Source organism: Melanerpes formicivorus, unplaced genomic scaffold, assembly GCF_026170545.1.
Source record: "Melanerpes formicivorus ecotype bairdi unplaced genomic scaffold, bMelFor1.0.p_v2 SCAF_63, whole genome shotgun sequence".
Classification (NCBI taxonomy): Eukaryota; Metazoa; Chordata; class Aves; order Piciformes; family Picidae; genus Melanerpes; species Melanerpes formicivorus.
The window spans coordinates 1,367,463-1,380,693 of NW_027142415.1; the positions used below are offsets into that span (position 1 = coordinate 1,367,463).

A 13,231-nucleotide genomic window follows, 5' to 3' on the forward strand; every position below is an offset into this window, starting at 1 on the left:
CTACAGTTTAACTACACTGTGTCACTTCTCTCCATTAAATTCAACTTGGTTGGAGGGGATTTTTGCTTGGCTGGTTTGGATGGTTTCAGCTCTCTTAGCAGTTTGCTCACATAACCATTCCTATACTCCAAGTTAGGTGCTGCATTTCTTCGCAGCTTGTTTTTCAATTGAATCTGAGAGGCATGAATGCAGATTAGGAAGTTATGCACCCACACTGATAAGCATTTAGTTTCTGAACAGCATTTACACAACAAGAAGCTCTGTGCACTTTCTCAACACACAGAGCAGATGTAGCCCACATTTGCTGTCAAGTTAAGAATTCAAGTGTTTAGCAGAGCTCTTGATCTTGTATTGTTTTGATAAATCTCCTATTATTTTGGTAAATCATTGTACAGTGCTACTGGAATAGATCAGATCAGTGCCTCAGGTGTAAAAATCTGAATTGCAGAGAGGGGAGTTGGATCTCTGCTCTCTTCCCAATTTTCACACAGGCTTCATGCATTTCAAATGGGTTTTTAATGCATCTTCTCTAATGAAGACTGGGGCTGGGTGTAACAAATTCACAATTTTCCACCCCTGCTGCAGTATCTCAGGCTGCTCTAGTTCAGTGTAGTTGAAGGAAGACAGGTATGAAGAGATCCTTTTGATGAACCAAAACTGGATTCTGCCCACTGCTGTTAACAAGTGTCTGTAACTGCAGAAGAATCTCACTTTCATTGCTCTGTCCAGTCTCTTTAGACTGCAGACCCCCTGGGGCAGAACCTGCCTGCACATTTACAGATTGCCAAGCAGACCCAAGCCTTCTGAAGTAGTTCCTGTAGCATGAAAGTAGGCCCAATGCATTTTCCACTCAGAATAGCTTAATTCTAGATTAACACAGAGCAGCCTTCCAGTACCTGAAGAGGGCTACAGGTGAGCTAGAGAGGGACATTCTACAAGGGCTCATAGTGATAGGATTTGAGAGAATGGCTTTAAAGTTGAGCAGGGGAGGTTTAGACTGGATAGTGGGGAAAAATTCTGTACAGTGAGGTGGGGAGACACTGGAACAGGCTGCCCAGGGAGGTTGTGGATGCTGCCTCCCTGGAGGCATTCAAGGCCAGGTTGGATGAGGCATTGAGCAACCTGGTCTAGTGGAAAGTGTCCTGGCCCATGGCAGGGGTTGGAAGTGGAAGGTTTCCTTCAACTCAGACCATTCTATGAATCTATGGAAGTGTCCAGTAATCTTTCCATTATGAAACACATGCCCAAACCCCTCCTATGTCTGCAAATTCTCTACTCTATTAGTTGCTTTCTGATAAAAGGTTTCTTCCACATGCAGAAAAAGAGACCTGAATCTGACCTCCAGTTTCAGAATGGAGAGTAACTTTTGAAAGTAGAGATAAGTTATTTCAGAAGTACATTAAAACTATAGAAAGCTTACCATATCCCTTATATATTGTACTCTCCTGGAGAAAATGCTATTTATAGGTAAAAGGGAGTAAATTAAAATTGGGTAAAGGCAAGAATCAAATGAGCCAAGTCTTATTACATTCACGTTGTAAAGAGTAACAGACCAAGAACTCCAAAAGCCTCCAGGCTTTATGAGCCAAAGCCACAAGATTTTACCAACTTAAATTCTCTTGTCAGCAAAGTAAAACTCCTATAGGAAGCTGCATAATCAAGTGCATGTTCATTTACTTATCAAATTAGACAGGAAATTAAATGCCATTGCACATAACCAGCCTGAAATCACAGGAACTTAATGACTTCCAAAAGCTTATCCTTTTACTTTAAAGTACCTTTCTTCTTTATCAGCTGTTCTTTCAAACTGGAGTCAACACAACCAACCCTACAGCATTCATTGTTTGGAAAAAGTACAAGACAAGTCTTTTCTGTAAGTTATTTCACATAATGGACTCTAGAAACAGGAGTTGCAATTTAAAAACCTCAGTGTTTACAAAAAGATTATCTCAAAACATCATTCCAAAGCACATAACAGAAGACAGATGTAATAAAACTTGGCAGAAAATAAGGGACATTTCAGTGACTTGTACATTGCTATTATTGGAGAGATAAGGGACAGCATTGGTAAATGTCTACAAAGAGACTAGGTGAGCATAGGTGGTAGGGTAGAGGTGTGACTGTCAAACTCCTCCCTCCAGATCCCTCCCCTCAAAAAAACCCAAGCTGTAAAAAGGTTCCTACACATTTAGTGCAAACAAGGACACTGATATCATTTTAAGGCATCTTCACCTATTACTTTAAAAGTTTGATGATGATTAGGTGTAAGAAGCATTGTGCTAAAAGTTTCATTTCCAAGAGATCTCACACCTAATTTCATGTAGCTAATTGGCAATAAACCACCAGCAACACAGTTTTAATGGTCTTCCAATTCTCAAAGACACCATAGCTACCTGGTCTAAAAGATCTTCAACTTTTTTTTGCCATCCATCCCTTGCTGCATTTTTCTCACGTTCTTTCAGCTGCAACAGCTGAGTCATGGCTGCCTTCTTATCCTCTTCATGCTGCAGCCGCAGCTCTTCACGCAGCTTATTGCATTCCTGTCTACAAGCAAAGGTCAAATAACTAAAGAGCAGCAAAAACTTGTGCAAAAGGTCAAAAAAGAATTACCAAATCAGTAATAATTAGAAAACTGTAGACAATAATAGAAACTTTTGCCTTACATCTGCATGTAAGGCAGACTTCAGGTCTTCAAGAAGTCAAGAAAAATGAATACTTGCCGAAGATTTTCCGTCCACTTGATTTCCAAGTCTCGAGCCATTCTGTCGACTTTGAACTTCTCCTCCTCCCTCATGGCAGCAATCATTGCCTCATGCTGTTGTCTTTCCTGATCTAGCTCTCCCTGCAAACACAAACTTCACAATAGAGACTGATCAGCAGCAAAAAACCTTTGAGTGTATTTATAATAAAAACATCAGTTACAACAGGCTCGTGAAACTTGAGCCCTAACTTTGTCAGTGTGTCACTCCTGTGTCCACTTCTGTGTCCAGTTCTGGGCCCCTCAGATGTTGACTTGCTGGAATGTGTCCAAAAAAGGGCAACAAAGACGGTGAGGGGTTTGAAGCACAGCCCTGTGAGGAGAGGCTGAGGGAGCTGGGGTTGCTTAGCCTGGAGAAGAGGAGGCTCAGAGGAGACCTTATTGCTCTCTACAACTACCTGAAGGGAGGTTGTAGCCAGGAAGGGGGGTTGGCCTCTTCTCCCAGGCAGCCAGCACCAGAACAAGAGGACACAGTCTCAAGCTGCACCAGGGGAGGTTTAGGTTGGATGTTAGGAAGAAGTTCTTCACAGAAAGAGAGATTGGCCATTGGAATGGGCTGCCCAAGGAGGTGGTGGAGTCACCATCACTGGAAGTGTTTATGGAGACTAGATGGGGCACTTGGTGCCATGGTTTAGTTGATTAGATGCTGTTGGATGACAGGTTGGACTTGGTCTCAAAGGTCTTTTCCAACCTGGTTAATTCTATTCTATTCCTAATTACAGAAAAATTAATGCCTATAGATCTGCTGATATTTCTTTCCTGTGGAACACAATTCTGCACTCCTATATAAAGCTTAAAGAAAGGCAATTTTTCAGTCAGTCATTCTGGAAGTAATCTTTTCAAATACTGTTACACTGAATTCAGAATAATTTATGCTGGAAAGAACCTTGAAAGGTCATCAAGTCCTGCTCACTGCAGAACTAACTTCAGAATTACAGTGTCACAGTATAACTAAGGTTGGAAGAGACCTCGAGGATCATCGAGTCCAACCTATCAACACAGACCCCATGACTAGACCATGGCACCAAATGCCACGTCCAATCCCCTCTTGAATACCTTCAGGGATGGTGACTCCACCACCTCCCTGGGCAGCACATTCCAATGGCTAAAAACCTCTCTCAGTGAAGAACTTTCTCCTCACCTCCAGCCTAAACTTCCCCTGGTGCAGCTTGAGACTGTGATTAAAGCAGACTGCTTAGGTTCTTGTCAAGCATCTTTGGGAGATTGAATTATTTTTTTTTTTAAGAATTAAAATAATTCTTAAAAGCAGCAAACAGCATTTGAATTGCAAAGCTTGAACTACCTGTATTTGATACAAAGTTCAAGCATCTTCCTTAGGTTTCTTGACTGGACAAATCTGCTAGAAACAGGGCTACAATCTGAACACAAGAAAGAAATAAATTGAAACTCCTATCCATTTCTGTTCAAATTTTATCATACCAGGATAGAAGAGAACAGAATAAACCAGGTTGGAAGAGACCTTCAAGATCATAGTGTCCAACCTATCATCCAACACCACCCAACCAACTAATCCATGGCACCAAGCACCCTGTCAAGTCTCCTCCTGGACACCTCCAGCAATGGCGACTCCACCACCTCCCCAGGCAGCCCATTCCAATGGGCAATCACTCTCTCTGTAAAACTTCCTCCTGACCTCCAGCCTGAACCTCCCCTGGCACAGCCTGAGACTGTGTCCTCTTGTTCTGGTGCTGGTTGCCTGGGAGAAGAGACCAACCTCTGCTTGTCTACAACCCCCCTTCAGGTAGTTGTAGAGAGCAATAAGGTCACCCCTGAGTCTCCCCTAGAAATGATACACAAATGTTTTTCAGTGCTGCTTGCTTCATTCAGTCATCTGAGTTGAATTAGAATAGAATAAACCAGGTTGGAAGAGACCTTCAAGATCATCACGTCCAACCCTTCAACCAATCCAACCCACTCTAACAACTAAACCATGGCAGCAAGCACCCCATCAAATCCCCTCCTGAACACCTCCTGAGCCATTTTCTGTAGGACTTTCTCATCTCTACATATTTTCAATCTGTTATGGTAAATGCAGTTGCTGGCAAACTGCTCTGTCTGAATAGCTAAAGGTTGCAATAGGTGAAGAGAGAAGAATGAAACAACTGGTGTGAAAATTTGTATGGACATGTAGTGATATGAAAAACAGAGGAAGCTATGAACTTCAATGGGGTGCACATCTCATGGCTACAGCTAAAGAAATTAAAGGAAACCAAACAAAACTCAATATCCTGCTTCAGGCTGGGTTTGTTAAGAAAATAACCCCAGAATGAAAAGAGATTCAGGGATTGTTTTATTTGCTGCTCTGCTTCAAATATTGCTGTGGTCTTGTAAATGCACATCATGTGCTGAGGAGTAGAATTGTAAAGGTTATACTTAGTGTTGAAGTCCGTGAACTACTGATGGTTCCAGTTCCACTTAAGCCAACTAAAATGGCTATGTAATTTTGCTTAGACAAATTCATGGCTTCACATCTATGAAGCACATATCTATGGGCACATATTCTGGATTATAACCTGCTACATTTCAAGGATGGGATCTTCTCAAATTCTAATTTAGGAGCCTGAAAGGGAAATTGTGCCCAGTCCTTGAGGAGAACATGGTTCAAAAACATTTTAAAGGTTTCAACGACTTCTAGAGCCAATAAGCTCTGGATCTTGTTTTACACCAAGATGTGACACTGTCTGGAAGAACACTGGTGCAACACATACTCTTCCTGCATTCTCCTGAAATTCTGACAAGCCCCTGAAAAAGTCCAGCTCTGGCTGTATTTTGTACAGACATACTTTAGTAGCTACACTTTTTATTAACCACAGAACGATGTGCTTGCAGCAACATCTGTTAAACGCTTTAAGTCTTCTGAAAGGAAGCAACAAAACACCCCCCCAAAAAACCAACTGAAAACAACCAAACCAATCCAACCTAGCTTTCCCTTTTTTCCCCCCCTCTCTGTTTGGAATAAAAAGAGAAATCTCTCTCTTAATGAAGCCATTTGAAGCTCTGTTGATATTGTGTAGCATCATAGTATCAGTCACAGTTGGAAGGGACCACAAGGATCATCTAGTTCCAACCCCCCTGCCATGGGCAGGGACACCCCACACTAGAGCAGGCTGGACAGAGCCTTGTCCAACCTGGTCTTAAACACCCCCAGGGACGGGGCCTCGACCACCTCCCTGGACAACCCAATCCAGGGCTTCACCACTCTCATGGGGAAGAACCTCCTCCTCACATCCAGCCTGAATCTCCCCACCTCCAGCTTCATTCCATTCCCCCTACTCCTGTCACTACCGGATATCCTGAGAAGTCCCTCCCCAGCCTTCTTGTAAGCCCCCTTCAGATACTGGAAAGCCACCTTGGAGCCTTCTCTTCTCCAGACTGAACAGCCCCAACTCCTTCAGTCTGTCCTCACAGGAGAGGTGCTCCAGCCCTCTGATCATCCTCGTGGCCCTTCTCTGGACATATTCCAGCACCTCCACATCCCTCTTGCAATGGGGACTCCAGAACTGGACGCAGTACTCTAGGTGAGGTCTCACCAGAGCTGAGTAGAGGGGAAGAATCACCTCTCTTGACCTGCTGGCAACACTTCTCTTGATGCAACCCAGGATTTGATTGGCTTTCCGGGCTGCAAGTGCACATTGAGAGCTCCTGTTGAGCTTCTCACCCACCAGCACCCCCCAGGTCTCTCTCCTCAGGGCTGCTTTCCAGCCAGTCACTGCCCAGTACGTGTATAGTACTTTTGAACATGTACAATGTGTGACCTGTGCTTTGCACAATTTATTCTCCAGTGTTGTGGTTACCTCAACACTATACAATGAATCTGTGGTCTCTCGCAGTCTTGCTCTGGTTAATTCTAGTTCTTTCTGGAGAATTTCCTGAGTTTCTTGAAGACTGGAGATATGTCCTTCAGCAGTACCAAGGCCTTGTTCACTTTTTCGTACGAGGTCTTGCAGACGACAAACCTGTGGCCAAAAAAAACCAAACCGAATTACTCTCAAGCCCCTGAAAACTGAAGAGGGTGGCATAGGCTCAAACCCAGCTTTCTCAGCAGGGAAGCTGGAACTAAGCAAACATCTGCAGGAAGTAATATACTATAGAATCATTCAGGCTGGAAAATGCCTTTAAGATCTTTGAGTCCAACTGCTAACCACACATACAAGCCTACTGTTAAGTGACATCCATAAACAGAAAAAGCAGCAGCAGTAGAAACGCAAGCACTACGCTAAAGATGTGCCAGGCATTTCACAGGGAAGTCTCTTCCAGGTCACTGAAGACATTGAGAAACTCTTGTCAGCTGTCAGGAGAGACCCAAGAGTAAGCTACAGCTGCAAGTGAAGCATTTGTCTGTACTATACATGGTGGATTTACAGACCACCCCAAATCCATTGCCTGCATACTTCCTCTCATTCTCTCCACGTGTAAAATACACTGTGGGACATTTCTCCTGGCATAGGAATGCATAAGCTCAATTACCAAACAGCAGCTGGCCCTAATTCCTTATTTAGTTTGCTAGAGTTCCTCCACTAAAGGTACAGTAAATAATACCAATATATAACATGCAAACATATCAATGTATACATTCTTCTATTACAATAATAAGTATCTTCAGGAGGGCATCTTTTCCTATTTATTAAAAGCCAGCAGTTCCATTCTAAAGGAAGTTTAACATTTGTGCAAACTGCAAGCCACCAGAATTAGACAAACCCCTGCCACTTCCAGAGCTTGCACACTACACAAAGTGACAAGCAGCACTGCAAAAAAAGCACTTGAATTAAAGCTTAAGTCTGTCTTCAAGCACACACTGTAATCATATGTATGACCTGCTGACCAATGAAATGGATTCATTGTTTTCTTGCAGCAAGATAGAAGTTTCAGACAACAATGGACTGATCCTTTTGGTATCAGTATGAATGCATTTCTAGCTTTAAAACATTATGAAAGGTGTTGATTTCAAACTAAAAATAACAACTGCATTGAGATACACTTCACACAGGTAGCATATCAGAACACTAGGTAATTTGAGTCTTACTATAAATACTTCATATCATCATTTGATGGAAATATAGGAAGATAATCTGCAAGTCAGGAAGCAGACCAGAATTTACAATGTTAATTGTAAAGAAACACAATCAATTTTTCCTCTGTCTCCTGACACATTTTGCACAGAGGTCTTGGACCTAAAGAGGAAATAAGCAGAGTTAAAAGCAGCAAGGTTGTTGACATCAAGCCCTATCCCTATATGTTAAGGCCAGGTTGGCTCGGGGCAAGCTGATCTAGTGAAAAGCGTCCCTGCCCATGATGGGGGGTAGGAACTAGATGATCTTTGAGGTCCCTTCCAACCTTAATTCTGTGAATTGAGTTAACCCTCACCTCCTGGTTGGCAGAAGTCAGTTTTGTTGTCAGCTCTTCCTTCATGTTCTCTAGCTGTTGTCGAAGCTGATTCTTATCATCCTCCAAATGCAGTTTCTCCTTCTCAAACTGCTGCTCCAACTCCTACAGAAATAAGAAGGATAGAAGAAACATTAAATACTCAGCATGAGGTCATCACAAACTACAGGTGCACATGCATAATTCCTGACTTCAACCAACAATCATCCTTTCCTTGAAGAGGATAACCATGAATTCTATTTCCTTTTCCAATGGATGCCTCATTCTGTTACTTCACTTTCTAATCTGATACACTTGTTTAATCACAAAAGACAGACAAACAGGACTTCCTTTTCAATTGCTGCCTCCACTTTGCACTTAACTCCCCCCCAAATCATCACAACTCTATCTACTTTCATTTTTTCAACACACAACTTTTCACTTCTCATCAAAATCCATCAATAACCAGCTTAATCTCCAGCCTTCACCCATCTATCTCCTACACATAATCCCCACAGGAAATAGCAATGCTTAAAATCCAGGCTGAGCTTTGGGAAGCTTTGCAGGCTGTTATAATAAACAAACAAAAGAGAAGCCCTAACCTACACATATAAAATTTATGTAGAAATAAGAGAAATCAATACTTAATTTTAGTAGAGTTGAACTTGAAGGCAATTAAACAACACTTCTGCTTTCAGTCAGTCTCTGTGGAGTAATAGCCCAATTCTGATAATATAACTTTATTTCTCACATGAGCCTTATTGATAATTTACACTGGGCCCAGGTCAATCACCACATGGGACAAATGATGCTTGCTGAAAGACTTGCTCAGTTTTTCTTGTTCACACTCTGAGGCTCTGCAGAGGGACCTCAACAGGCTGGACAGATGGGCAGAGTCCAACGGCATGAGATTGAACACATCCAAGTGCCGGGTTCTGCACATAGGCCACAACAACCCCAGGCAGTGCTACAGGCTGGGGTCAGAGTGGCTGGAGAGCAGCCAGGCAGAGAGGGACCTGGGGGTACTGTTCGATGGCAGGCTGAACATGAGCCTGCAGTGTGCCCAGGCAGCCAAGAGGGCCAATGGCATCCTGGCCTGCATCAGGAACAGTGTGGCCAGCAGGAGCAGGGAGGTCATTCTGCCCCTGTACACTGCACTGGTTAGGCCACACCTTGAGTCCTGTGTCCAGTTCTGGGCCCCTCAGTTTAGGAAGGAGGTTGACTTGCTGGGACGAGTCCAGAGAAGGGCAACAAAATTGGTGAGGGGTTTGGAACACAGCCCTATGAGGAAAGACTGAGGGAGCTGGGGTTGCTCAGCCTGGAGAAGAGGAGACTCAGGGGTGACCTTATCACTCTCTACAACTACCTGAAGGGAGGTAGTAGACAGGCTGATGATGGTCTCTTCTCCCAGGCAGCCAGTTCCAGAACAAGAGGACACAGTCTCAGGCTGTGCCAGGGGAGGTTCAGGTTGGATGTTAGGAAGAAGTTCTATACAGAGAGAGTGATTGCCCATTTGAATGGGCTGCCTGGGGAGGTGGTGGAGTCACTGTCATTGGAGGTGTTCAGAAGGAGACTTGATAGGGTGCTTGGTGCCATGGGTTAGTTGTTTGGGTGGGTTGGATTGGTTGATGGGTTGGACATGATGATCTTGAAGGTCTCTTCCAACCTGGTTTGGTTTATTCTAAATAAAGGTTTATTCTAGATAAATCTGCTGGCACTAGTGCTATTCAGACCCTCTTCTGATAACTGAGTAATTAGTTCTTTCATGATACTTGTCAGTACAGCTGTGCAGTGCTGCAAAATTATTAGCAGCTCTATTTTCATAATTCTCCTATGAACTGAGACCCTTTTTACAGCTCATTTTATAGAGGGAAGAACTGAAGCAAAGAGATATATTTAGGCCATTTCTTCAGTCCTACTCTCATTCTTTAGGAATTTCTTCTGTTCCCTTTTCCCCCCAAAGATTTCCAAATCCCAAATGCCTTTCCCAGTATTTTAGTCCAAATAAATCCTCATGTTCTCTATCCCAAGGCTCCTTGTACCATGCTTCTTCCTCATACTAAATTCAATTTTTCTCTGTCTTTGAGACTGTCTGTTCCTTGAATAACAAAAACATCTGCTTAGCAAGACAGGTTGGACAGAGAAGACAGCTAAGATCCAAGACCTTGACCCAAGATGTTTTCATAGGCAGTTTTTCTTTGCTAAAATCATTTCACATTTCTCACATTTACAGAGCTGTTTCCCATTTAAAATGATTTCATGATTTATGAACAAGGATTTTCGTTATCCTTTGTTTTATTCTCAACATTAGGAACAAACAGAAACCCACATCTGACTACAGTAAAAGAAAAGTATTTCCAGAAACCCTTAAGAGACATTGTTTTACTAACAGGCATGTTTAAATATACAAAGAAAGCAAACCCCAAAGATTAAATGAATGTGTCTTACAACTACTTCCATTACTAGAATAGAATAAACCAGGTTGGAAGAGACCTTCAAGATCATCACATCCAACCTATCATCCAACACCACCTAATCAACTAAATCATGCAACCAAGCACCCTGTCAAGTCTCCTCCTAAACACCTCCAGCAATGGTGACTCCACCACCTCTCTGGGCAGCACATTCCAATGGGCAATCACACACTCTGTGAAGAGCTTCTTCCTAACATCCAGTCTCAACCTCCCCTGGCACAGCTTGAGACTGTGTTCTCTTGTTCTGCTGCTGCTTGCCTGGGAGAAGAGACCAGCCCCCACCTGTCTACAACCTGCCTTCAGGTAGTTGTAGAGAGCAGTAAGGTCTCCCATGAGCCTCCTCTTCTCCAGGCTAAGCAACCCCAGGTCCCTCAGCCTCTCTTCATAGGGCTTGTGTTCCACACCCCTCCCCAGCTTTTTTGCCCTTCTCTGGACACCTTCCAGCAACTGAACATCCTTCCTAACCTGAGGGGCCCAGAACTGGACACAGTACTCAAGGTGTGGCCTAACCAGTGCAGTGTACAGGGGCAGAATGACCTCCCTGCTCCTGCTGCCCACACTGTTCCTGATGCAGGCCAGGATGCCACTGGCCCTCTTGGCCGCCTGGGCACACTGCAGGCTCACGATCAGCCTAGGAGCTATGGTAACACCAAATCAAGCCTGCCATATGACAAGAGCATGCAATACAAAGTTCAAACTCTAACATTTGCTTTCTATAATATGTTTGATCATTAAGAAGACACAAACCTACCATTTGCAGTTTTTTCTTATCCTTATTAGCATTACTGTGTACAGCCTCAATTGCAGTATGGTGTTTCCATGCCAATTCTTCCAAGGTCTTGGAATGAGCCTCCTTAAGCTGTGCAGCTTCTCCTTCCAATCTTGCTTGCAATTTTACCAGCTCCTTCTCATAATATTCACGTTGTGTTTCCCTTGCTTCATTTACTTTCTATGAGACAGAGTAAAATAAAGTTATTTCTATTAAACAGTAAAATCCAAACAGTAGGAAGAAAAAAAACCTGAAGCATTACTGGTGGCGTAAGCCCAGGAAAATTGTCTTCACACAACACAAGCTGAGCAAACATTAAGCACCAATTAAATAGTTCAAGAACAAGAACAAAATAGTTTCAGTATAACCATGCAAAGCACTACATCCATATTAGAAGATATTTTTCCTGCTCTATTTGTTCTGGGAAAACAGCAGTTGGGTATCAAGCCCATAGAACAGTTCAGTTCAGTATTTCCACACATGTTCAGCACAGCTTTAGAGAACAGCTTTTTCAATTGTTCTCTGACCATTTCACCTTTCTCCTCACTGAGACACTTTAGCTACCAGGCATACACACACCAGGTCATAAATGAAATGGCATTGTTAAAAGATGTGCAAAGTAGTCTGAGCATCATCTAACCTGACTCCCCTCTACTCTCACTTTACACTCTGCATTACTCTTTGTATTTGCTACATGAAACACACTTGGAGCATACTACTGCAGGTCCCAGTCCAGTCAGATCAAACAAATTAAAATAATCCAGATTTTTTTTCCCTAAGAACTTGAAGCATTTTGGTTTTATTCAACTGAAGTCAGTAAGTTGTTTAACCTTCTCCAAGGCCAGAATTTGCTGCCTTTGTCGCTCATCCAGACTTTGTGTTTTGCTTTGTAGTAAGTTCCTTTCCTCTTCCAGTTGGGATAGTTTTTCTTTTAGTCTTGACTTTTCTGATTCCAAATCTCTGATTGTAACTTCTTGAGTCATTTGAGTAGCCTGAAGCATTCCAATGTGACCTAAAACCAAAACAACTCTTTTTAAACCTCATTGCATTGGTTTCACACAACTGAAGTACACATTCATACTCCAGTGATTTCTACAAGTACAACTTGGCACTTGGTGCCATGGTTTAGTAGTCATGAGGTCTTGGGTGACAGGTTGGACTTGATGATCTTTGAGGTCTTTTTCAACCTTATTGATTCTATAATTCTATAACTCTTGTGGAAGCCTTTATGTGGATCTCCATTACCTTCACTGCTATGCTTACCCTCCCCTTACCTTCTCCCTTTTTCAGTGTTATTGTAAGATGACCAGCAACAGTCAAGTGCCTGGTTTAGATTTGCATAATGACTTTGAGAGAAATCAAGAGGTAGGCAATAGTATGAACACAGTTACCTTGAAGAACTTCCCCTGCCTAAGCCCACACATTTTTACCCATCAATAAGCAGAACACTGAAGTCTAACAGTAAAGATGCATTTGTTTTCTCAAACTTAGAACTTAACCAGCATGCTAGGTATAGCAGCTAAAGCTATACAAAACTCCTGGAATTAGCCTTATGTTTTGCTATAGGCGTGACTAAAAGACATAGCAGAACTCATTCTCTCCACAGCAAAGCACCATCTAAATCCTTGCAGGTTAGAGGCTTGGTTTTAATCTCTAAATAATAATAAACCCCCCTGTTTTCAACATTAAGCAGTAGAGTCGTTTGTCCTTCACATCAGCAGTGGAGAGAGTAAGGACTTCAGAAACTTTTGTCCCTGATCTTCAAAATTTGCATCTGTATTGGTGAAAATACTGCTACTAGGTAACTGACCAAAGCAGTGAAACGTCTGTTGTTCTGGGACAGGCTGA

General features: G+C 42.7%; 1 protein-coding gene across 8 annotated transcripts in view; it reads right to left on the reverse strand.

The window, feature by feature from the left end:
* FAM184A (family with sequence similarity 184 member A) overlaps nt 1-13,231 on the reverse strand; it is a 68,981-nt gene that overhangs the window by 30,054 nt on the left and 25,696 nt on the right. For all 8 annotated transcript variants that reach the window (XR_010990294.1, XM_068162307.1, XM_068162306.1 and 5 more), the window contains exons 4-9: nt 12,214-12,395; nt 11,366-11,563; nt 8,144-8,266; nt 6,574-6,735; nt 2,721-2,842; nt 2,394-2,544 (exon numbers count right to left, since the gene is read on the reverse strand). Coding sequence is in view for 7 of the 8 variants with exons in the window: in XM_068162307.1 (XP_068018408.1) it covers nt 2,394-2,544; nt 2,721-2,842; nt 6,574-6,735; nt 8,144-8,266; nt 11,366-11,563; nt 12,214-12,395 (938 nt within the window). In the remaining variant the exon portion in view is untranslated. The remainder of the gene's footprint in view (nt 1-2,393; nt 2,545-2,720; nt 2,843-6,573; nt 6,736-8,143; nt 8,267-11,365; nt 11,564-12,213; nt 12,396-13,231) is intronic.